The 26,083-nt window shown below is 45.5% G+C and overlaps 1 protein-coding gene across 2 annotated transcripts in view; it reads right to left on the reverse strand.

Annotated features, from left to right (window-relative positions):
- The window catches only part of FOXN3 (forkhead box N3), a gene marked incomplete at both ends in the record, with an annotated part of 232,317 nt that overhangs the window by 160,282 nt on the left and 45,952 nt on the right, over positions 1-26,083 (reverse strand). For both annotated transcript variants that reach the window (XM_080708322.1, XM_080708321.1), the window contains one exon: positions 18,720-18,835. In XM_080708322.1, coding sequence (XP_080564448.1) covers positions 18,720-18,835 — 116 coding nt within the window. The remainder of the gene's footprint in view (positions 1-18,719; positions 18,836-26,083) is intronic.

Here is a 26,083-nt window from a genome sequence, read left to right on the forward strand (position 1 = left end):
CAAAGGGCGGGGGTAGCTCAGAGGTGGAATGCATCTGGGTTCAATCACCTATACAAAAAAGAAAGGGAGAGGGAGAGGGAGAAGAAGAGGAGACTGGAGGGGAGGAGAGGAGAGGGGAGGGGAGAAAGAAGAGGGCCCTTATAAAACAGGGTTGGAAATGTAGCTTGGAGCGTAGAATACCCCTGAGTTCAGTCCCCAGTACCATAAAATAAGAAAAAAGAATGTTAGCAAAACATTTTACTTTAACCACAAAGATTTAAAAAGAAAACACACTCAACCCCCCCCAAAAGGTTAGCCCTTGTCAATTCTCCCTAAAGACACATTTTAAAATTACACATAAGAAATGATTTAATACTTAAAATATAAGCATTTATTCCCAAGGATGACTGGGTACTTAAAAGGGAGGAGGAAGCCAGGCGTGGGGGCGCACGCTTGTGATCCCAGCATTCGGGAGGCTGAGACCTGGAGAATGCGGTTCACGGACAGCCTCAGCTACTTAGTGAGGCCCTCTGCAACTCAGTGAGACCCGGTTTCAAAATAAAGAATAAAAAAAATAGGGCAGAGGGTGTAGCTCGGAGGTCAAATGCCCCTGGGTTCCATCCCCAGACCCGCAAAAATAAATAAATAAATAAATAAAATAAAAGGGAGGGGAAAAAAAGACAACACCAAAACAAAACACTAATTAACTGTAACAGTGAAACTCATGGATAGGAAGCTTTTTAACACTGTGAACTCTGGCTTTGATTTCCCTATTAAGTAATATAAACAATCCTCCAAATCATAAAACTTATGTCACCTGTTTGAAAAAGTATTGTGTGATGTTTCCTACCTCTATAATTTCTTTTATACAGCCTAAAATAGAAGTAATCCTTACCCTACACACACACACACACACACACACACACACACACACACACACACACACCATCCTTGGTCACTCCGGTTCCCAACTCAATTTCCTCAAGAGCCACCTTCATCCATCAGCACAAACAAGTCGCGCTTCCTCTCCACCCCACCCACCCTCGCCATCTCCCCTGGATCTGCCTCCAGCTGTCTCCATCCTGTTCCAGATCTTCATCCCAGTGGTTGGACCGCTCACTCTCCTCTCCCCTCCCCCAACACAATGCTACAACATCTAAACTGCCTTTTAAAAAGCAGTGTGCCTTTCCCCCTTCTCAAGACTTGCCTCCTTGCCTCTCCGCGTCCCCATAAAAGACAGTGACCAGGAGGCACGACTGCGTGAGACCGTGAGGTGGGGCTGGTGGGGTCCCCGCTCAGCCACCTGCAGCATGGGGCTTCCCCCCCCTGGCGCTCTTCTCCCCAACGTGAAACAGAGGCAGATCTACCTCATCCCATTCTCAGGAGATTACGAAGGGCTGTGTGGATGGTATCTGTTATACCAAGCCTGGTACACAGCAGGTGCTCGATACGTGCTTGGTTGGCTGCCTCCCACCCCTAATCCGGAATGGTCTGGGGTCTAAAGCAGGGGGGATGAAATAAGTTCTTAACAATCCTATAGTGCTAAAGAACTGACTCTCCTCGTCCCTTGCTTAGAAGTCTAGAATATCGGGTAGAGATAGATTTTTGTTTTCCTGGACATGAAAGAGTTGTATTGGAGAAAGTCAGTCGGTCTCCCTGTAACTCTGAGTTCAACAACCCTGATGACAGAACATGCCACATCTAAGAGACCAGGGCCAAATGGGGCGGTGTCAGAAAGAGAGAACTTCAAAGGGCTTTAATAAGAATAAAATTCCATTGGCATTACCATATGCCCACCCTTCCTTTCTCAGAAAGGCTCCATTAAAGAGCTGGGGGAGGGCTGCTCAGGGGTCCTGAGACAGTGAGCGGGGGGGGGGGGGGGGGGGGCAAAAACTACAGCGGAAGCCAGGGTCTGCGGCCCACCAGGTGTGTGCATCCTCAGCACACATTTTAAAGTCCAAAAGATGGAGACGCCCCTCTGTTCGCAGGTAGGAACGAGGTAACATTCATTCAGGGGACTTTCTTCCTAAGGTATCAAAGTGCGGCAGAGATTCCCTGGGAGGAAAGAGTAAGACTGGGAGCAGGAAGGAGACTGGCTTTGTTCTCATCAAAGAGGAGAAGAATGTAGGAGGGGGGAAAAAAAAACTAATGAGTTTACTGCCAAGAGATTTTTAAGCAGGGATTGTGTATCTGGGAGAGAAAGAGCCCAATTGACTGTTCTGCAGGCCTGTGGCGAAAACTTTCTCCTTCTGATGAGGGCAGGGGAGGGCAGCTGCAGCTCCTTACCTGCCAAGTGCCTGTCCTCAGTCACAGACAGGGTGCAGAGGGAGAATGAAGGAGACGAAGCAGAGGCCATTCCTGCCCCCCCCCCCCGTCACCTGCAGCACATTTGCATTTTCTATGGCAGCTGCAAAATGTTTAGTCCTCTGATAATATTTTGTGCCTTGGAGTCAACAGCCTGGAATTCCTAGTCTTTGCCTCCCAAAGCAGCCTGATGGGTCTCTTAGGCTTCGAGAATGGCCAGGTCCAAACAGTCAGGTTTCAGAGGCACACAGAGGCCCATGAGGGCCTGACAGACAGATGCAGGAGGAGATGGGAGGCCAAAAAGAGCAGAACTGCCAAATCCTGAAATTATCTTCAGAGGAAAGGGACACAGCTGGGCGTGGTCACACATACCTGGAATCCTGGTACTTGGGAGGCTGAGGCAGGAGGATCACTGGTTTGAGACCAGCCTCAGCAAGTTAGTGAGACTGTTTCAAAACAAACAAACAAACAAATAAACAATCAAATAGAGATAGGAGTATAGCTTGGGGATAGAAGCTAAATCCCCAATACCACAAGAAAAAAAAGGTGGGGCACAGAGCTGAGCACACACACACACCCCTGCACTTGTGGCTGGGATGATGAGGAGGGTCGCCAACTGCTCCGGGCATCCTTCAGCAACTAGAAGAAAATACTTTACACAGTTTGATAATCTGTGGTGGGCATTTAAAGAACAATTGCAGTTAAATCCAGGAGAAGGCCTAGGTGCAAGAGTGTACTGAAAGGGGAGAGACAGAGAGCCCTGGTTTTCACAGATGATCTTAAATCTAGGGGAGAGCACAGAATAGAAAGTAGAAAAGGCATTTTATGATGCAAAAACCACATATTGGTATGCGGTGTAGGCCAAAAATAAGACTATGCCATCATCAAGAGAGCGTCTGGTGGTGATGAGAGAGAGGAGGAATCAAATTCATTGATTTTCTACAGGCCTGGCACCAGGACCAAGCATTTGATACATCGTTTTGCTTAATTTAATCCCCAAGGCCCTCCGCTGAGATAGGCATTCTTTTTTTTTTTATTGCCTATATTCTACTTTATTTTTTTTTTATTGGTGCACTGTATTCATACATCATGGTGGGATACAGACTTTTGTAGACATACATGCACACATCACCCAGTCAGCCCCCACCCGATCCCTACCCCATTCTCTCCCCATCCCTCCCTCCCATGCTTGGCTTAGTGGTTGACATCTAGTATTATAGCAATTTATCCAAAATTAAAGATGATAATCTCACATAATGGTTTCATTTGTCTGATACCAAGCTTTTGATGACTTAAAGATAACATTTCAATATTTCTTTTTACCCTCCCTCTTACCAGAGAATATTTTTTTCTACTTTTTTAGGTGAAACTATCATATATTTATATACTCACCTTTCAGGAAAAAAAATCTATCCTAATATGGAATATGGACTCTAGATACCCACAACGATCTTGAAAAAGAACAAAGCTAGAAGATATATATTTTCTGATTTCAAACCATATAATGCTACAATAATTGAAACAGTGTACTACTATTCTAAAGGCAGATATATAAACCATTGGAGTTAAATAAAAGCCTAGAGCTAAATTCTTCCCTATATTGTCAAGTTATTTTTGACAAGGTTTCCACGAACATTTGGTGGTGGAAATAATAATCTTTTAACTAAATATTGTTGAAACATAATAATTACATGGAAAAGAATAAAGTTGGACCTTACCTAATCCCATATACAAATATTAACTCAAAATAGATAAAAGACCTAAATATAAATCTTAAGACTATAAACTTTTAGGAGAAAATCTGGGTCATAAAACCTCACAACATTGAAATTGGCAGTGATTTCTTGGATATGATTTCAATGGCAAAGGCAACAGAAGAGTATACAAACTCCCTAAAAAATAAAAAAAAAAATTATTGTATATCCAAAGACAATGTAAACAGAGTTAACAGTTACTAATAGAATGGGATAAAATATTTCCAAATGCTATATCTGAAGGTATATTAATATTCCAACTAGAAAGCCTAAAAATTAACAACAATAAAGGCAAACAATACCATTTAGAGATAGGTAAAAGACTAACATAAGTAATGAATTTCCACAGATAACCAATCTTAGTTGTCTGTTGGATGGAAACTCTTGTTTCTCTGGTTCTGGTGTGTGTTACCTATTTCTTCTTTGTAGTTCATCTCTTTGAGTATTTTCTCTAGTGCTGGTTTTGAAGACATAAATTCCTTCAGTTTCTGTTTGTCATGGAAGCTTCTTATTTCTCCATCTAATTTGATAGAAAGTTTTGCTGGGTAGGAAATTTTTGGCTGGAAGTTGTTTTCTTTCAGAGTTTGGAATATGTTACTCCAAGCCCTTCTGGCTCTCATGACTTGGTTTGGGAAGTCTGGAGTGATTCTAATTGGTTTGCCTCTGAATGTCACTTGGCCCTTTGTTTTTGTTGCCTTTCAGATTCTCTGCTTGGCTTCCACATTGGTCATTTTGACAATTATTGGCGTGGGGATCCTCTTCTCCAATCCTGTCTAAAGGGAGTTCTATACGTTTCCTGGACTTGTGTATCAACCTCTTGCTCTAGGTTTGGAAAATTTTCTGCTATTACTTCCTTGAAGAGATTGTTGATCCCTTTGGTTTCACTTTCTTTTCCCTCCTCTATTCCAATTATTCTTAGGTTAGCTCTCTTAAAATGGGCCTATATTTCTTCAATATCAGATTCCTGCTGTCGGATATTTTTTCCTAGATTAGAAACTATGCGTTCATTTTTGGAATTATCATCTTCTAAGAGTGAGATTCTGTTCTCCATGTGGTCTAATCGGTTGTTTGTGCTTTGAATTGAGACCTTTACTTCATTAATTGCATCCTTTATCTCTTTCGAAGCACCTCTATTATTTCTACAGTTATTTTCCTGATTTGATCTTCTAGAAATCTCTGAATTTCTGTTTAATCGGGTTCTGATGTTGTGGGGTTGTGGGCATTCATTGCTCTAGTATTATTCCTCTTTCCCATGATTTCGGAAGTTTGTGCCTTCTCTGGGTTCTTCCCTTGGGTCACTACGACTTCACTTAAGGTGTTCTGGATCTCGAGTCAGTAGTATCTCAGACCCCACTACTCCTTTACTGGGTTATATCACAGAGTCTCCGACCCAGAGAGACGATAGAGGCTGCTTTAGACTGTGGGGGGTGCCACGTTGCACGTTCTCCTATGGTGTGATATCTCTGCCACCGCCCCTTCCCCACTGGGTCAAGTCCCAGGGAGTACAGTACTGAGATTTCTCCTCTGTGGCCCGCAATTTGACTCACTGTTCTTGAGTATGCAGATGTAGCTGTACTGGATTCGGTGAATTCTCTGCTGCTGCCGCTGGTGGCAATATGGTGCCTCTGCTACGCCCTCGGCCGTGAGGCTGGCGTATTTCTTCTTGGTTTTGATTTCCACTCTGAATCCCTGCAGCGTGTGCTGAGCTCAGCCACTGGGAGCTTTAGATTTTACCTGCGGCGAGAAATCCCGCCTGGCTGTTCCGCAGCGGCTCACCTCGGCTTGCTGTAGCCGGCCGGTGAAGTCACCGCTGCCGCCGGCAGTATGGCGCTGCTGCCGCGTCCTCGGGCATGAGGCCGGTGTATCTCCTCTGTGGCTCTGAGCTCTGTTCTCAGTCCGCTTTCTCTCTGGAGCCTGGTGATTTTTTTGTTTCTCTGGTGATGGTGTTTTCTGGCTATGAAAGGCGCTGATTTTGTGGTAATGGAGATTTGCTTAAGAGCCCCGCTTTTCTCGGTCGAGATAGGCATTCTTATGCTACAACAGGAATGGCACCAGGGACCCTCCGAGGTCAGGGCACAGAGCTAGGAAATGGCAGGCCAGGATCTATGCAGAGCCGGCCTGGAGGAGGCAGCCTGGAGAGCCTCTCATCCCCGCTGCACCAGGGCAGGTGTGCGGTCCTCAGAGCCAGCCCCATCATGTGCCAGGGAGGCAGAAGGACCTGCCAGGCCACTGTGTTCACCGGAGACACACCTGGCCTACTAGGGAGCGTGGGGGCTGGGGTCAGATGTCACGTCTTGACAGCTGGGCATCTTCAGATCTCTTTCATTTCTCTGCTTCTTTGCTGTTTCCCAACCAGCCTCTTCCTCCTGAGGATGTCACAGCTGCTGCTCCATCTGACTTGGGTCTGCTCCACAGCAGGTGCAGGGGGAGGTAACGCCAGGCAGGGGACCAGCCAGAACACCCACCTCCAGGGGTGACTGCTGAAAAGTCTAAGAAGGAAATCTGTCTGCCTTCCTTTCTCTAACGCAGAAAAGGAAGGTGGCGAACAATTTCTAGCTCTGAGGAAAACTATAATACTATGCTCTCCTTAGAGTTTAGAAGCAAAAGAACTCCTTTTGCTCAGAAGTCCCATAATTAGAGGAAAGAGGGAAATGGGAGGAGAGAAGGGAAGAAGGGGGAGGAAGGAGAGGAAAAGGAAGAAAGGAGGGACAGTTAGCATGGTGACACAGGCCTGTAGTCTCAGCATTTGGGAGGCTGAGACAGGGGGATCTCAGGTTTAAGGACAGCCACAGCAATTTAGGAAGAGAGACCCTTTTTCAAAGCAAAACATAAAGAGGGTTAGGGGTATAACTCAGGTGTAGAATACCTGGGTTCAGACCCTAGTACAAGGAGGGCGTAGAGAACAAAAACTATGAAAATAAAAATTTGGTTGACATCTTTCCTCTGAACGTGTTTTCTTTCCCATTCGCCTTTATTTTTGCCAAACACCGTGTGTGCTGGAAACAGGAGCAGTAAGTTTGTTAGCAAGACTCAGGCTGAACAGACAACCAATAAACGGACTTCCACTAAAACTTTCCATTTAAGAGTAAACACGCGATGCACATGTCTCCGCCTGGATTATTATGATTAAGCAAGCTGATTTCAAAGATAAGAACTAAAAAATGTCCAGCGGTGAACAGTGATTTTGCTCAAAAGACTTAGAAGTCAGCATAAGTTAGTGACCACCAAGGGATTTCTGGTGCTTCTCACCCGCTGGCCACACCTCTCCTGTCCATGGCAGAGTCTCAAAGATAGTTTGACTCATAAGGCAACAAGGACTTTACATACAAAAACCAAAACAAAAAAACAAAAGATTAAGAATGTGACCAGAGGCTCCGGCCAAACACATGTGATTCTACAGAACAAGGACCCCCAGCTTGGCTCCTCCGGGCAGACTTACACAAAGGGTGGGTGTTGTTCTCATTAATTCGGTGGATAAACAATAGGAAGAGGTCTGCAGGGTTTGATGGACAGCTTTCGGAAATGATCTTCTGCCTGGCCAAACACCGCAGTGATCGTTTTATTCACACGGAAGGAAAGGCAGAGAAGTGTCACTAAAACACGGGAGGTGATTGTAGGCAGGCATCGGGAGCCGGATCCCTCACAATGAAGGGTAACTGAATTAGCACCCTGGTACTCTGGAATCCGGCCCTCCTTTCAAGAGAAGAGCATGACCTCACTTCTGAGGAACCAAGCCCTGCATATTTCTCTTCATGCACTGCTCCTACCGTATAACAGAAGGACATTCCCTCTGCATACATCAGGCACCCAATATCTCAGCAACTGGAAGGGGAAACCTCGCAATTCTCCAGTAATGATAAATCCCCTAGAGATGACCCAGTAGCAGGTTGTTGAGCCTGGACTGGCATCGCAGAGAGAGCTTGTCCTGCCATATGTATCCCTTTCTCTATCCACCAAGACCCAAGCGCCTACCCAGCTCCTGTTAGGTGGGGCACGGTGTCCGACGCCATTGTGTTAAGACAATCTAAAAACTGAGCCTAAATGTTTCTTTCTGCAACTTCTACAACAGATCCCTCCTAGCTGATGATAGATGGCTCAAATCCTGGGCTCTCTGAGGTGTTCTCAAGGTCAGACACTCCCAGTTCTTCAAGGGTAACACCTGATCCTTTGCCCCTCCTGGTGATTTTCCTGGTTAGGTCATAAGCGCTCCTCCCATCTGGACAGAAACTTCCTAGAGAGGTCTGATCCACACTGAGGGTGGGAATGGCTGTTCACAACCCCAAAGACTTATCCTGTATTAATATTACCTGCTACTACCTACAATATTGTTGTGATCAAAATAGCTCAATAATATTATATGTACAACAGACTAATCCTTCTCATTCTACCTACTTCAAATCTTTCGTGAACAATAGGTTCCACTATCTCAACTAATTATATTACACCTCTACTTTTCTTAAGATATACTTTTATTGGTGCATTGTAATTACACATTATAGCGAGGCTCAAAGTGATACAAACGAGCAGGGCGTGGTGGCGCACGCTTGTAATCCCAGCATCTGGGAGGCTGAGTCAGGAGGATCTGGGTTTGCGGCCGGCCTCAGCTACTGACGGAGGCCCTCTGCAACTCAGTGAGACCCTGTTTCAAAAATAAAGAATACAGCCGGGCGTGGTGGCGCACGCTTGTAATCCCCGCGCTTGGGAGGCGGAGACAGGAGTATCGCGCAGGTTCGAAGCCAGCCGCGCTGGCGTAAGAGACCCTGTTTCAAAAATATAAAATAGGTCTGGGAGTGTAGCCCGGAGGAAGAAGGGCTTCCAGGAACTCCAGTACCACCAAAAAAATAAATAAATAAATAAAAATAAAAATAAAAATAAAGAATACAAAAATAGGGCTGGGGGTGTAGCTCAGAGGTAGAATGCCCTGAAGTACCGAAGTGATTCAAACATGCATGCACAGGGTGCTTGGTGTGCTCTCTCTGGATTCCACCACACTCCCCACCTCCGCCTCCTGGTACAAGTTAGTGATATTGGTAGTGACACCTTCGTTTACAGACAGCATTATGTGAACTGTCTCCTTTCCACCTCCCTCCCCCGACCCCTTCTGCTACTCTACTGGTCTTTTCCTCATTTATCTGAAGTTCCTTTTGTTTCTATTTTTTTTTCTGTGGCTTCTACTTATGAGAGAAAATACACAACTCTTGACTTTCTGAGACTTCCTGATCTCGGCATAATATTCTCTAGCTCCATCATTTTTTTTTTTTTTTTTTTTGCAAATGACATTGTTTTGTTCTTCTTTATGGCCGAGTAAAATTCCATTCTGTGTGTATACCATGGTTTCTTTACCCATTCTTCTGTTGATGGACATCTAGGCTGGTTCCAAAATTTGCCCATTGGAAATGGTTGCATCCCTAGTTCATCCTCTTTTTTAAAAATCCGTAAGATCCAGAATCTTAACAGAACTAGAAGCTAGAAAAGAGGGGAGGCATAGATGTGACTGTCGTGAGTTTATTTTTTAATCATGATGAAAAATGTGTCATTTTCACACTGCTGCAAAATAAAACAAAAAATGCTACCTGTGCATGGTTGATTTTATGCCTTTTTTTTTTTTCCTTTACAGTTCTTTCATATTTCTAGCACACGAATCAGTTTCTCCCCCTGTGGGAAGGTGAAGGCTTTGACAACTCTCCAGAATGCAGGTCGGCCCCATTTGCAGGTATTTCTTCCCCTAAAGCCTAGGATGCTGTGACCAGGGATCTGCCAGGCCCGCAGCTGGATGCCTGAAGAGACACATCTGAAAAGACCCCAGGCCCCCACGGGGCCCATTAACACCTCAACTTTCTTCTCATTAAGTATTAGGAGCGCAGAACTTCTTATCCATTCTCTCAGGAGTTGGAGCAACAGAAATTGATCAGTAGTAGATGTAAAAGATCCTAACACTTCTGCAGTTAAAGTAAAAGCCAAGGACTAAGGGCACCCGAAGGGAGCGGAGGACAAAAGCCGAAACTCTGCGTGGCTCTCTCTGAGGCAAGTTCTACTGGGCCCCGGGGAACGCAGATGTGATCACAGCTTCCCTTCTGAGCATTCACTTTCAAAGTGAGTGTGAACGCAGAATGAGACCAGATGAACGAGCAGACACTCCTAGTACACAAGCGCCCTAAAGATCGCAGGGGCTGGTCCCCATTTACAGGGAAGAATGTAGGGGCGAATGTAGGACTACATGGGCAAGGGCCAGCGTACCAAAGCCGAGATCAAAACTATCTGGTGAGATCAGCTCAGGAAATATAATGGAAGTCAACCGATCATACGATTTACTATGAAAATAAAACAAGAGCTAATGGATCTTTAAAACGCGCACTGTAAATTGCAGTATATTTTTTAAGGAAATAGGAGTATGCCGCTTCTCAAAAGAAGAGACTCAAGTGGCCAGCAAACATATGAAAATATGTTCAACATCACCGGCCATCAGGGAGATGCAAATCAAAGCTACTCTGAGATTCCATCTAACTCTAGTTAGGATGGCGATCACCCAAGAATACAAACGATACCAAAGGCTAGCCAGGCTGCGGGGAAGCGGGAACTTTTAGACACCGTTGGAAGATTGTAAATTAGTACAATCGCTATGGTTATCAGTACAGAGGTTCCCCAAAAGAGCAGGAATGGGACCACCATGTGAGCCCGCTATAACTCCCCTCAATAGCTTTTCCAAACGAATTTAGAGTCAGAACACTATAGCGATACATGCATATCCATTCTACAGCAGCACAGCTCTGACAGTGCCCAGAGCATGGAATCAACCAGGACGCCTGTCGACAGGTGAGTGGACCAGGAGAAGGTGCCATATACACACAACGGAGTCTCGCTCAGCCATAAAGAACAAAACTGTGTCATTTGTAGGAAAGTGGATGGTACTAGAGAATAGAATGTTAAGTGAGATCAGCCAGTCTCAGAAAGTCAAGGGCTTTCTCTTACATGTACGTGGAAACTAGAGAGACTAGGAACTCGAAAGGGACTTCGGTCAAATGAGGAGAGAGACCAGTAAAATAATAGTAAGTGGAAGGGGTTTGGGGGCTAGAGGTGGGAGGAGAACAGGGAGGCGTGAGTTCCCCGTGTTATGCGTCCACACCTATGGAGGCATCGCTACCAATCTCACAGCATGGACGGGGAGGGAACACGGGAGCGGAGTGGGATCCAGAAGGAAATTCACCAAGGGATGCGTGCATGTGTGAATGTACCATTCTGAATCTCACTCTTGTTTAAAAATAAGCGTCTGCACCTATAATTGAAGGCTTTTCTATCATCCACCCCCTCCAAATTTTTTTTTACAAAATAAAACAAAAATTTTAAAGTATTATGAGAGAACCTAGTCATTCAACCCCCAAATCTACTTTGCCACGTTAATTTGGCACACTCTTCTACAAATCGGCACAATGAGGCTTCACACTGACTTTTTAAATTTCATGTTCTCCAAGCACAGAGTTACAGTTTAACCATAATCCTTCAAACGCCTTTTGAAATTAGACTTACACAAATAAGTGTGTTGAATGTGGGGGGGCATTTGAATGCCATTTATGGTTTCTATCAGATATGTTGCTTATGAGTAAATATAAGTGTAATAATAATGAGACCAAACCTTCTCGTTCTTTTTTAATGTTTGACTGAATTAAAACGTAAAATGACATGGTGGCCATCCATTAAAGTCCTCCAGTGCGAGATAAACCTGATTTTGATTGTGGTTCGGCAGTTCTTCTGCCAACTATTAAATGCACAACACTTTGAGTAACTCGAATGAAAGCTGTCTTATAAATTAAAAAATTATGGGATCCTATCCAAGCAGTGAATAAGCCATTACTTGCCGTGTGCAAAATCAGCATTCTGAATGGGGAATTAGCACTGTTAACAAGCTTAACGTTCTAAGGATTTACTAATCTTCTAATTGTCTAAAAGGATGAGTCCCCCAAACACCTCAGTACCTTACCTACCTCCCCCCCCCCCCCTGCATTTCTCCACAGGCCTTTACCTGTCTCACTCTTTCAGCCAAAGCCGATCGACCTGGTAAACACTGACTGATGAGCAGAGGACAGTTAGGGGTTCAATCCCCAGCACACACACACCCCAAAAACATTTTGGGTGGGTGAGTCGGTTAATATAAATATGCAGTGACCACTCCGTACAACGTCTATATCCTTGTCAATATTTATTCTATGTAGGCGTTTAAAGAACTATAAAGACAAAGCACATGAATGGCCGTGCGCAGGACGAAAGAAGACCTTCTGCTGAGTCAGCGCTAAGAGTAGTGGGCGGGGTTGTTAAGCATTCAACATTAGACTGGCCCAAAACTTTGGAGAGGCCATTAATGTTTTTGTTTTTCTTTGTTTTTGGGCGACTCGCTAAATTGCTCAAGAGACATAAGGAGCTAAACAACAAGTTAAAAGCAGGTATGGTCAGCCCTGAAATCCCAGTATTTGGGAGGCCCAGACAAGAGGCGAGGCCCGTCCTCGGCAACTTAGCCAGACGCTCAGGGACTCAGTGAGACACTGCTTCAAAATGAAACACATAGAGTGGGCTGGTGTGACTCAGAAATGAATATACCACATTCAATCCCCAATTATACACACGAGAAAACACACACACACACACACACACAAACACACATACACACTGATAATAAATATGTATCTACTAGGAGAAAATAAGGCAGGGCATATGTACTATACTAAATATTAAAATAGCTAATCGGACTTATGTGAAGGAGTATAAGCAACACATTTAAGAATAATAGCCCTCCCTCCTCTTTCTAGATGAGATTCTGAAGCTCACGAGCTGGACCCTGGCACAGGGTCAGAGTCCTTATGCGAGCAGGCTTGACCTCGGTTCCCTGTGCTCAGCCCTGGAGACCCTACAAACCACAGCGAAGTCGTACTTCACAAAACTAAAGTTCCAGGAACCACGGCGCCACGCCACTGCGACATCCTCGCGTGGCACTGCCGATACTGCGGAGAACAGCGGGAGCCCGGGGATCCGCTCCGAGCACGCCATCACAGGGCTGGGGACGAGAAGGGCGCTGGGCGCATGCTTAGTGACACAGTGGTTTAGACTCTCTTCCACCCAGTGATGGATCTTTACACTTGATAAAAACTGGTAAACTCAATTACTGAATGTTCTAGGGGTTGCTTTTTTATTTAACCATGAAGTTATGAAGATAGCACCGAGGGTTCCCACACACCCCTCATTCCGTTTCTCACGTCAACATCTCGGTTCTCTGGGACTCAGTCACAGCTAAAGACCCAGCTCATTACTTTCATTACTTGTAACTAAACTTCTCAAGGGTCTGCGCATATTTCACTCGTTTTCCCCTTGGGTCCTTTCTCTGCGCCGGAACTCCACTCAGGATCTTTTTAGACACCTAGTCATCCAATCTCCTCAACCTCCCTGACCTGTGACCCTTCCTCCGTCCATGCCTGTGTTCAGTGACCTCCAAGGCTTTAAGTGCTACTCAGGGGTTGTACAGAATACCGCTGGCCCTGGGAAAGGAAACCACTCTTTGATGTTTTCCCCGTAATTAGAGTAAGGTTATGGGTTTGAGGGGGAAGACCACCATTAGGGCCAGGGTCTCAAACACCCATATGCTGAAGGCTTGGTGGCCAGCCCATGGTGCTGCTGGGACATGGTGCGACCTTTAGGAGGCAAAGTCTAACGGAAAGAACTTGGGTTATGGGAGAGGGTGTCCTTAAGGACGATAAGGGGACGCCAACTTGCTCGTGTGCATGCTTCCCCTCCCTCCCTCTGTCTGTCTGTCTGTCTGTCTGTCTGTCTCTCTCTCTCTCTATGCTTCCTGGCCACCCTGAGCTGACTCTCCTCCTCCATGTGCTCCTGCCTGATACACTGTACCATGCTCTCACAAAGCAACAGGCAACCACAAACTGAACTTCTGAAACCACCAGTCATAATCCAAAATGAGCCCTGCCTTCCTCTGAATGTGATTTAGCTCAGGTATCTGTCACAGCAACGGAGAGCTGCCTGTCGCCGCCACCACAGAGTGAACAGGGCGCTAAGTGCACGACATCACACTGGAGAACCTGCCACCAGCATCCCGTTACGGATGAGGTTAGCTGTGGTAGGCAGGCTCTGCCACCCTTCTCCACACTCTACCTCCGCAAGCAAGTCCTCACCTGCGGCCACTCAGGGGTGGTGAGGTCTGCTCTGCCTCCTAGGGGAACGATTCAGAATTCTTCTCAAGGGGAAATGTATCTCTTTTCCTATTTATTTGTTTATTATAGATGTATCTCTTTTCCTATTTGTTTATTATAGCAGCATAGGCTCATAGGTACTTATTTTATTCTGTAGGCTACAATGCAATGGCATGTAATATGTTACATGCTTCAACTGCCCCAGGTTAGCTGATGACAGCCATTTCAGGATGTCCCTCTAAACACACATCATTTTGTGTTTTGAACATGTCCTTACTTTCTGATGCTCCATTTTTGACCAGCAAAATGCCTTACTTTAAAAAAAAATAATAATAAAATAAAGCTTGCTAGGAGCCAGAAGATGGTGGCACACAATTGTAATCCCAGACAGGAAGATTGCAACTTAAGGACTAGCCTCAGCAACTTAGTAAGGCCCTCAGCAACACAGTGAGAGCCTGTGTCAAAATAACAAGGGCTGGGGGTATATCTCACACACGGCTGCTTTATATCTCCCTAAAATTCTTATGTTGGAGTCTTAGCCTCTAGTACCTCAGACTGTGATCTTACTTAGGAACTGGGTCACTGGAGAAGTTAAAATGAGGTCATACTACAAGAAAGTATGCTCCTAATTCAATATGACCAGTGTCCTTTTAAGAAAAAAAAAACAATTTAAGAAACGGACAGCACACAGGGAGAACGCCAGGTAAGAATGAAGCCAGAAACCAGGGAGATGGCGTCCACAAGCCAAAGGTTCCCATAGTGACAGAGGCTGGGGGTGGGCAGGGAACGGGTTCTCTCCACCACCTCAGAGGAACCAATATGTGGACACTTGAGTCTCAGATTTCAGCCTCTAGAACCACGAGGAAATAACTTTTGTGCTTTGAGTCACACAGCCAGAGGGAACTAGTGCAAGGGGCTAATATCAGTGAGCTCTCTGCCTTTCATCAAGAACAATTCACAAGCTGTTCAGGTTCGAAGTCAGCCTCGGCAACTTAGTGAAACTCTGCTTCAAAATAAAAAATAAAGCACAGGGCTGAGTGTGTATCTCCGAGGTTGAATGAGCCTGAGTTCAATCCCCAGCACCACACAAACACACACAAAGAAAAATTCCAGTGTAGAGAAACACACCAACAGCCATCCAAAAGGGCTGAAAACAGAGGCACAAAGTCCCCGCATCACAACATTTAGCCTGGGATGTAAACAAGGTCTGAGGCAGTATTTCCAGATGCCTCGACCGCCCTGCAGACTCTCCAGCCACCTGCAGCTGAGCTCAGTGCTACCTGCCAAGCACACCTGCAACTTCCAGCAATAGCCACCCATTCTGCATAATAACCATCTTCTTCAGCACGCTAAGTACCAGGTTCACAGAAGCTCAGCACTTCCTGGGTGCTGTTCCCAGCAAACCTGCATCGGGCGGACAGAACTGTCCCTGCATCATAGAGGACCCAGCCAGAGCCTGTCAATTCAGCATCTTGGTCCCCATTTAAGGCATTGCCTTGTTTCCCTTCCATCTTTCCAGAGTCACATCAACAAGGAGCCCAGAGGCTTAGCACTGAGCTCAATACCACATCATTATAAGCCACACAAATATCATATAATTACCCAGTATTTAGTAACTTTAGTACAATTTCTCAGAGTCTGGTGACCTTGATGGAGGTACATCCTCCCTCTTCTTCAGTCAACTGGGAGAAAAAGAACTGCAGGTGACAAGAAGATCGGAAGTATTCGCTTAGAAATTATTTTCACAATAAAAACTCTGATTGATCTGCATTTTTATGCCTATAGTAAAAATCAAATGAAATTATTAGGCTAGGGCCAGCTCTGAAAGCCTCTCTGCCTGAGTATGCATTCCTCCTGCAACCCCCAGAGCACTGCTATAATCCTTCAAATTATTACATAATTACTGTGTTTCCCTTGGGCTCACATTTGACAACAAAATCCTAGCCTAATTGAACCAAGGATATGACCCAGTGAGTAACACTTATATTCTTAACTTCCTGGAAGAATAGGCGTATGAAATATTTCCAAAGTACAAACTGGAGAGGAAAGTTAAGTGTATTCTGTGTGGTTTAGATTTGGTGAATGACAAAGAAATATGAAGGCAGGTATGGGAGCTCCCATCTTTAACCCCAGTACTTGAGAGGCTGAGTCCGGAGAATTGAAGGTTCAAAAACAGCCTCGGCAACTCAGTGAGGCTGTCAGTAACTCAGCAAGACCCTGTTTCAAAATGAAAAAATTAAAAAGGACTGGGGGTATAGCTCTAAGGTGGAACGTACCTCAGTTCAAACCCTAATATCACAAGAAGAAAAAGAAAGAAAAGAAACATGAGAATCCAGCCAATATTTCAGTAACTGGTGCCATGTCCCCCACCAGCTCCATACATCAACAATTCTCCACTCCAAGCTCAGTTCTCTTCCATCTCACGAGGGGCTACAGCCACAAGGGAAAAAACCTAGCATATGGCTCTGTCCTTCTCGACATTTCTACAATGTCAGCTGTGCTGCTTTGGAAAATCCCATTTTATCTCCTACAGCTATATGACCTCAAGTTGTCATTTTGAATAAAGTATGCTTCCACTGATTTTTATGAACACGGACAAAAGCTGCTACAACCTTTTTTTTTTTTTAAACCTTGCAAACCAACTGTAGTTGCTATGTAGGGTTATTTGTTTCTAAGGCAACAGCGTATATCTAAGTACTAATGGCCTGTCCTTTTGCCAGGCAACAAACAGCCTTGTGATGCAACTGCACCTGTCTCGGCTACGCGTTGCTATGGAGACACTCCAGTTGCTATAGCTACCATCACGCTAATCGCCTAGCAAAGGCAGACATACAGCAGTCTTCTCAGAGAGCCCAGCTGTTCCTCCCTGTCTCTTGCTGAAGACTGATTGTCTAGGGCCTGTGATGGAATGCTTCGCAACCGAGATGCACAAGAACTTCATTAATGCCATTTCAGGGATCACTTTGTGCGCTCCCTCCTGCAGAACAAACATCAGATGGGGAGAAGAATTTGCAAGACGAGGGTTATCAAACTCCCCCAAATCTCTGACACCATGCCATTCTCAGTTAGTATAAACCTGTAGTCCAAGGATAATGTCTCTTCACTGGGTAGTTGACAATATAAACACTCCTATAGGGAGTTCTTTTAAAAATTTGTTTGTAGGGTTAAGGGATGGACTTCAAATCCAAGCATTATGTATAGATAAATTTTTTTTTTTTTTTTTTGGTAGTACTAGGGATTGAACCTAGGGGCATTCTAGCTCTAAGCTAAACTCCCAGCCCTTTGTAATTTTTTTATTTTGTTTTGAAATAGAGTCCTGTGAGTCTCACCACATTGCTGAGGCTTGTCTTCGAAGCTGCAATCCTTCTGTCTCAGCCTCCCAAGTACTAGGATTATAGGTGTGCACCACCATGCTCAGCGGATAAAACTCAGTGTGTGTGTGTGTGTGTGTGTGTTACTGAGGGTGGAACCCAGGAGCTTTCTACCTCTGGGTTATACTCCCAGACCTGTTTGTATACTTGATTTGGAAACAGGGTCTCACTAAGTTGCTGAGAGCCTCACTCAGTAGCTGAGGCTGGCTTTGAACCTGTGCGATCCTCCTGTCTCAGCCTCCCAAGCGCTGGGATTACAAGCCTGTGCCCAGCCTAACACTCTCTTGAAAATTAGGTTCTGATCTGGGCGTGTTGGCGCACACTTATAATCCCAGCATTTGGGAGACTAAGACAGGAGGACCGCAGTTTGCAGGCAGCCTTGGCTACTTAGTAAGGCCCCTTGCAACTCAGTGAGACCATTTCAAAATAAAGGATAAAAAACAGGCCTGGGGGTATAGCTCAGAGGTAGAATATGACCCTGGGGTCAATACCCAGTACCGCCAAAAAAAAAAAAAAAAAAAAAGTTCTTTAAGAAAGTGACAATCTAACCCTCCACTCCAATAATCTATTTATAAAAATGGTACTTGTCTCAGTCTTAGCAACAAATGTTCACGCAAGGAGGGGAAAGTCTTCATTGTTCTTTGTGGTTCCTGGAGCAGCAAATACCAAGTAACCACAACAAAACCATCACTCGGGAGCCGGTCGACATGGGGACCAGGAAGGACAACAACCCAGGAGCCTTCCCCAGCTGTGGCCGGGCCACGGCAGGGAAAGGCAGAACCGCTTGCGTGGCTCGTGCCTGCCCGCTCATCCCGACAAAACGTGCCACGCAGAGATAGGAAAGCTGTCGACTTTTCTTTGTAAATGTTTCTACCCAAGAGGATGTTATTTGACCCACCGTGAAGCCTTCTGGAGACATTCCTCTGGAGCGGCAAATGCGGTAAGGTTTGCAGGAAATACAACGATGGCTATGCCTCCTAAGAATACTCAATTTCTCTCTCATTTATCTGCGGTTATTCTTAAAAATCTCATGCAGCCTATTAAATTAGTTTCAGTGCCTGTCTCTGCCAAAATAATGTAATTTCAGTAGACCAAAAAAGAAAAGAAAAGTAAGAATTGCTTACCTTTGATATGCCTGAGGAGAGGTGGGAGGTGGGTGGTAAGGTGTCTTTTTCAAAGCCTGAATTAGATTTTGTCTATATTCGGGGTCTATGCACCACAACGACCCTTTCCCAATACTCTGCCAAGAAAAAAATTTAAAAAAAGAATTAATACAGAACTATCAGGTATTTTGCAGTAAGTAGATATAAAGCTATTATTTTAGTTATTTTTTAAAAGCTTCTCATTTACTCGACTCTTTGCCAGACTGAAAACTCATATTCTAAAAACAGAACACCAAAAAATACTACTCAATTTTCAAGTTAAGTTTGACATACCAAATGAATATCACCAGATTATGCTGATAAGATGGTAAATTTCCTATCCAAACTACTCTCAAAATGAGAATCCCATGTTGTTTTTCAGTGTCAACTCTGAAGAATATGAGGGTTCTCTTCTAAAAAAAAAAAAATCTTTAATTCTGTCTGATTTCGAATGCTGTAACACCCTCGAAACTCCACCCCTGCCCTAAAACTCAGAGTTGTGTTTTTAAACCTTCCTGTGTCAGTACCATTTTACAAAAATAGAAAAGTCATTCACTTGGATTTTTTTTTCCCCCAAAACTTGCTCACAAGTGGACATTTATGTTTGGAATGGAATTCTACAATTATCTTTCCCAAGAAACAAGAGATCCCAGGCGCCCATGGTGACCCTAAGCCAGAATCCGAAATGGATTTGTTTTTTTTTTTTTAATTCCTTGGTTCACAGCAATCTGCTTTCACCAGTAAGATGTGAATCTTTAGAAGTCAAACTGTAAAAATGCAAATTTTCTAAAACTGTTCCACTGAGAGAGAGAAGTTTCCTTGGAGGCCCACTTTGGGGCTGGCTAAAGGCATTTGGTGCATGATCAACGTATTTTTAAAAAGCGCCAACTCCTTCCTGCCTCTGTGGCCCATTGGAACTGGCAGCAGGCCCATTGGCCAGTCACGCTGTCTCTGCCACTAAATGTCCCTAAACTATTTGATAAGGTCATGTGTAAATATTTACTGATTTGGAAAGAAAAGAAGTGAAATTACTTAAACCCACACCCACCCCCCGCTTTTAGCCACAGACTCCCTTATTTCCACAACTGGTACGCTATGGAAAAACTGGTGTTGTCTTCCAACATTGAGAAAGCAAACAAAAACAGCATTTAACTAACATGGGGGGGGGGGAAATCCCGCTGAAGGGACACTAAACAAAACCACTCCTAAAATCACTAATGAAGTTTATAAAAAGTAAAGTGTATTTCAGCCATCCATTTACCAAATAATTTGCTTACAAACTTTATTCACTCGTAGCGCATGTTGGATACTTTCAATGACACCAGCGAGCAGGGCAACTGGGGTTCGCTGACTGGTACACTGGGAATAGAGTAATTGCACAATGCGGTGGCGGGCTGGCACCTGGGACCACCTGTTGGTAGGCACCAGCTGCAGGCCCTGGTCTAGGTCAGGTGGACTCGTCTATGCCAAGATGCTCACTATCGATGCTTCCTGCTTAATCATCTGGGTGCTTAAAGAACCGCAAAACTTCAACTTTGGAAAACTACGTTCCCAGTGTACCCTTGCCTTCCGCACACATATTTTCAACAGTCCGGGGGCTTGAGGAGACTTTCCAAATAAAGCAGGCAGGACCCCCAGTAACCTGCCCTGGAACCTCTGTCTTTTCCTAAGGACAAAGGCATGCGGCAGATTTTTAGAGACAGCCAAAAGGGAAGAAGTGAAGAAGTGGGGAGGTGCGGGGAGGGTGAGGGAAACCAACAACTGGCAAGACTGGAGAAAGTAAACCACAGCACCAAAGCCTGTCCACCTCCTCAGCAGGATGGGGCCTCCCCTGGCCCCATGATAAAGGCTCCCCACGAAGCTTCCGGCCAGGGACCTGCCTTCTGGCTGACTGCACCCAAGCACGGTCTAAGCTACACGAGGGGCAGGGCTGACTTGCAATGCAAACATTTCTGCAATTAGATTATCTCAGTTCTGGGAACCTAATGGCTCTTGTTCTCATTGAGGCGGCTTTCAGAGTAGAACAGTTTAATCTTACACACACACACACACACACACACACACACACACACACACACCCCTAGGGCCAAGCAATGAAGGAATAACTGGCCATCTCGGGTAACTATACGCCAGGAATGTGGTTTCTCCAAATCCTGGCCTCGGTATCTTGTTTACTGTGCTATGCTGCTATTTTAAAACCAGACCAAATAAACCCCCAGATCTGTGCAGGACAATCCCACGGAACTTGTTCCAGGTGTAGAGAGGGAGGCTGAGAAACAGTAAGTAAGCACGGAGGACCTGGAGCACATGGTGCCACAGCGAGTCTTGGCTTCCCTGGTGGTAACGCAGAGATAGGTGTGAGGCATGATACATGACCTCTAGCATTGTGCTGGTACCTGCAGGTACCCAATAAATGGCACAGCAGGCAGCATCGCGAACATCTCCTTTCGACAGAAAAGCAAGAACAAGCCTGGCCAGATCGTGTTTCGTTAAATCAAACCTGGGGGTTTTCAGCTCTAACAGTAGCAGTGAGAGGTGTCTCCATAGTCCCTCTCAAGCAGAGAAGATGGTTGCCTAAGCCAGATATGGTGGCACACATCTATAACCCCAGTACTTGGAGACTGAGACAGGAGGACTGCAGGTTCAAGACCAGCCTTGGCAATCTAGTGAGACTTTCTGCCATCTAGTGAGACTCTGTTTCAAAATAAGACATAAACAAGGACTGGGGGTGGGGTGGGGGAGCTAGCTCAGAGGCAGAATGCCTCTGGGATTCCATCCTCAGGACCCAAAACAAACAAACAAAAAGCCATGGTGGCCTGGCGTGGTGGCGCACGCCTGTAATCCCCACGCTTGGGAGGCTGAGACAGGAGGATCGCACGGGTTCAAAGCCAGCCTCAGCTACTTAGTGAGGCTCTCGGCAACATAGTGAGACCCTGATTCCAAATAAAATATAAAAAAGGTCTGGGAGTATAGCCCGGAAGTAGAAAGCTTCTGGGTTCTTCCCCCAGGACCACCAAAACAAACAAACAAACAAACAAACAAACCATGGTGGTCCACTTACATGCACAGCTGCCTTTGGCTTAGCAGTACTCTGATGAACTTTCGAATATTCTAAGGTCCCTCCTTTATTTTCACTCGTACCTTTCTTTGCCTTAGATGCACACCACACCCAGGCACTGGCTATTGTGACTTCTCCCTTGCTCGGTCGGCCCAATATCACCAACTCATAGCAATCTAGCTTCTAGACGTTTTTTTTTTTTTTGCCCAGGTCTTCGTATTATGATGATCCAGCAGAGGGTTAACTCCAAACTGGGTCAGTACCTGTGGCCAAATGTACTACCAAGACTCATTAGCTAGAGAAATGTTCTCAGGCTTTGGATCATAATAATGGTTCCTACCCTGGCCAGAACAAGAGGTCAGGAATTGGCTGATTTTTTTTTTTTTTAATAGACCAGACTCACGTTTCAATATATCTCATACTTGGAATGGCTGGCATTACAAAGAGAAAAACCAAAATGCTTCTTGGGGACACACCTACAGGGACCCTGTCCCTGCCCATCATGACCTGCCCGGGCCGAGGGCAGCCCCAGTGGGGCTGGCACCACACCTCGCTTTGAAAGCTTGTCTCTCGGTTTCGTGGGACAGTTTGGAACAGTAGAAAGGTTTATTTGAAAATATCTAAAGTGGAAATGTACAGAGGATAGAGGGCTCAAGTTTCTAAGGCCTGGAAAAAGACTCTGCAGGCCTGTGCAGGGGAGGTGGATATAACTCAATTTGAGTCCTGTCCTAAGTATGCAAGGCGGGGCTTTTAGGGAAATAGCCACATTGAATCTGCAGACAAGAATGTGCGGATTTTTTTTTTAATGGGAATAACTGTGATGACGGTGCTCTATTAAGTGTTGAGGAATTCAAAACAATAATGGAAGAAAATTTTATTTAGAGATAATGTTCATTATATATACATATATATTTGTGTACATGTTTATATGCACATATGTATATATAATTGAACACCCCAAGAGAAAACTAATGTGAATAGTAGGGTGGAAAATGAGTAAGAAGACAAAAAGGAAGCCAAGTTTTTTATATTTCTATAGTTAAAAGCAGCTGAGATATAATAAACATCTCTGTTATTAATAAAGCAAATCAGTACCCAAGGAGAAAAACAAGAGTCTACAGTATAGATCTAAGTGATTGATGAAAAATGGCTTTTTAAAAAATTGCCGGGCGTGGTGGCGCACGCTTGTAATCCCCGCACTTGGGAGGCAGAGACAGGAGGATGGCGCAGGGTCAAAGCCAGCCGCGCGCTGGCTTAGGAGACCCTGTTTCCAAATAAAAATGTAAAAATAGGTCTGGGAGTGTAGCGTGGAGGTAGAAGGGCTTCCAGCAACCCCAGTACCACCAAAAATAATAATAATAACAAGGCCGGGCGTGGTGGCACACTCTTGTAACCCCAGTGCTTGGGAGGCTGAGACAGGAGGATTGCAAAAGTTCGAAGCCAGCCTCAGCTACTGAGTGAGGCTCTTGGCAACTTAATAAGACCCTGTTTCCAAATAAAGTATACAAACAGGTCTGGGAGTATAATCCAGAGGTAGAAAAGCCCCTGGGTTCCACCCCCAGTACCAAAGGGGAAAAAAAAAAGCCAGGTGTCCAGGTGTGGTAGTACGCACATTCAATTCCAGTACTTAGGAGGCTGAGACAGGAGGATGACAATTGAGGACAGTGAGATTCTCAGCAACTTAGAAAGACCCTGTTTTCAAACAAAACATAAAAAGGGTTGTGGGCAGAGCTTGGAAGTAGAATACCCCTGAGTATGTGTGTATGTACAAACATACACGCACACATACATACATAAATAGGATCACAGGCTGGGGACCAGTCTGAGCAGTTTAGTAAGTCTCTCAGCGATCTACAAGATTTTATTTCAAAATAAAACAATGAAATAGGGCTGGAGGTATAGCTCAGAGGGAGAATGTCCCTGGGTTCAATTCCCAGTACAATAATACGAATACCAACAACAACAGCTTGATTAACTCTTAATCATTCCCCACCCACCCACTCAGCCTCTACAGGGTCTCAATCCAGGGACCATCCCTGCAGGCTCCCTCTTCTGTCCAGAGTCCCACGGCACGTGGATCTGTAGTACAACACCTACCAGCTGGCCTGACATTAGTGTTCATGTTTGGGTCTCTTCTTAATTTGAAAATTCCAGCCGGGCTTGGTGGCGCACGCTTGTAATCCCAGCATTTGGGAGGCTGAGACCGGAGGATCGCGGTTCACAGACAGCCTCAGCTACTTAGTGAGGCCCTGTGCAACTCAGTGAGACCCTGTTTCAAAATAAAGAATAAAAAATGGGCAGGGGGTGTAGCTCAGAGGTCAAATGCCCCTGGGTTCCATCACCAAACCCGCAAAAAAAAAATAAATAAATAAATAAAATAAATAATAAATAAATAAATTGAAAATTCCTGAGGAAAGGCCTGCATTTTAAGCATATTTTTTCAAACTGTGGGCATGACACATCAAATCATGATTATCAGTGTAATCAGTCACCACCAGTACGGTTTTAATGGCACAGAAGAGAACATGTCCATGGTCACACTTGCACACATACAAGCAAGTGTGTATGTGTATTAGTCACAAGGAAACGCAGGTGTCCTGCCACAAACTGGTCAAAGCGTTTGATACACAGAGGTCTAGGACAATGGTTTCCAGCGTTCTTTTCCTTCCTGCCACATCTAGGAAGCCCTTGTCTAGCAGAGATGGAAGACGTGCTCAACAGAGTCCTCAGGGCTGCCCTTGAGGACCGGGAGGATGAGGCAGGACCCATATGAAAACAGAGGGGAGAGCCTGTAGTCCCAGTACTGGGGAGGCTGAGACAGAAGGATCACAGGTTCGAGGCCAGCCTCGGTGACTCAGCAAGCTGCTCGGTGATTCATGAGACCCTGTTTCAAAATAAAAAGGGTTGAGGGTGTAGCTCAGAGGTTCCATCCCCAGCACCACAGAAAAAGAGGGAGGGAGGGAGGGAGGGAAGGAAGGAAGGAGGAAGGAAGGAGAGAGAGGGCTGGGTGTGTATTCTTGGTGAACGTGAGATGGTAAGTTTCCATTTTTCTCATACATCATTTATGCAGATGCTGTGTGTCTTACCCTCCGTGCCTGGCCCTTTCGTTTATTCATTCTTACGGCACCTTGTACGTGCCAGGTCCCGTGGGGGGAAAATTAATGGGGGCAAAAATGCAAAAAAAGTGACCGCCCGCGTGAAGCTTGGAAGACGACAGCGAGCGGGTCAAGAAATAAATAAATGAGATCTGCGACAGACGGTCCCACCTGCTAGGGAGGAGACACGGAGAGGCCTGAGCCGGGAGGGAGGGAGCTGCTGCTGGGTGAGGAGTGTGTGGGCTGGAAGCGGCCAGAGGCCCCGTGGAGAGGCCTTTGGATCCGTGGAGAGGCCTTTGGATCCGAAACAGCATCCAGGCCCGAGGGGACCGCGGGGCGCTGGCTCGGGGGCGCGCCGGGGTGCAGAGAGCGGGACAGCTTCAGAGCGCATCTTAGGAGCCGTTAGAAGTAGCGGGCAAAGAAAAAAAAAGAGGAGAAAAAGGTTTGAGTAACTAAGTAGGCGGATGATTGGGAGAAGGGGAAAATCTAGCGCTCTTTTGAAGGCGTAACCTTTGTGCCTGCCCATCTACTAAGATCTCGTGATTACTGCATTTGAAAGAACTCACTGGACATGAGCGGCCCGTCTTCCCTCTGCGGCTTCACGGCCAAAGCTCAGGAGCCTGAAAGTGGATCTGAGGGGCTGTGGCTTCTGCCTTAGTGTCCACTGGGTCCTCTAGAGCCCGGGTAGGTAAACTTTTTCTTAAAGGGTCAGAGGGAATATTTTCAGGTTTCTATGTCACTTGATCTCTGTGGAAACAGGTCCTCCACTCTAGAACAAAAGCGGCCAGAGATGTAAACAGATACACATGGCTGTGCTTCAAGAACTTAATTTGCGCACAGTTCCCTGTCCCCAGCCCTATGGTTTCTGTGCTTCTGCTTCAACTCAGGGTTCAGGCTCAAGCTCTGTAGTTTGGGGAACCTGAGGTCAGGAACTAGGTAGGGGAATGGTGTTCAGAGATTAGAGGACTTGGGCTAGCTCCTACGGGGTCCAGGAGGGAAGGCCAATGAAGATCTCAGTCAAGTGTCCCGAGGCAAGAAAGGACACCTGTAGAAATGGGGATGGGAGGAAGTATGGACACAGACTGGAATAAGTAAGCTCATCAGTGATAGGAATGCTCTGTGTTATTGGTCACACTGTGTCCAGCCTCAACACCTAGGAAAGGACCGTGTATGTGCAGTGCGCCTTCCATCCC

The sequence above is a fragment of the Muscardinus avellanarius genome (genome assembly GCF_963383645.1).
Source record: "Muscardinus avellanarius genome assembly, chromosome: 12".
Classification (NCBI taxonomy): Eukaryota; Metazoa; Chordata; class Mammalia; order Rodentia; family Gliridae; genus Muscardinus; species Muscardinus avellanarius.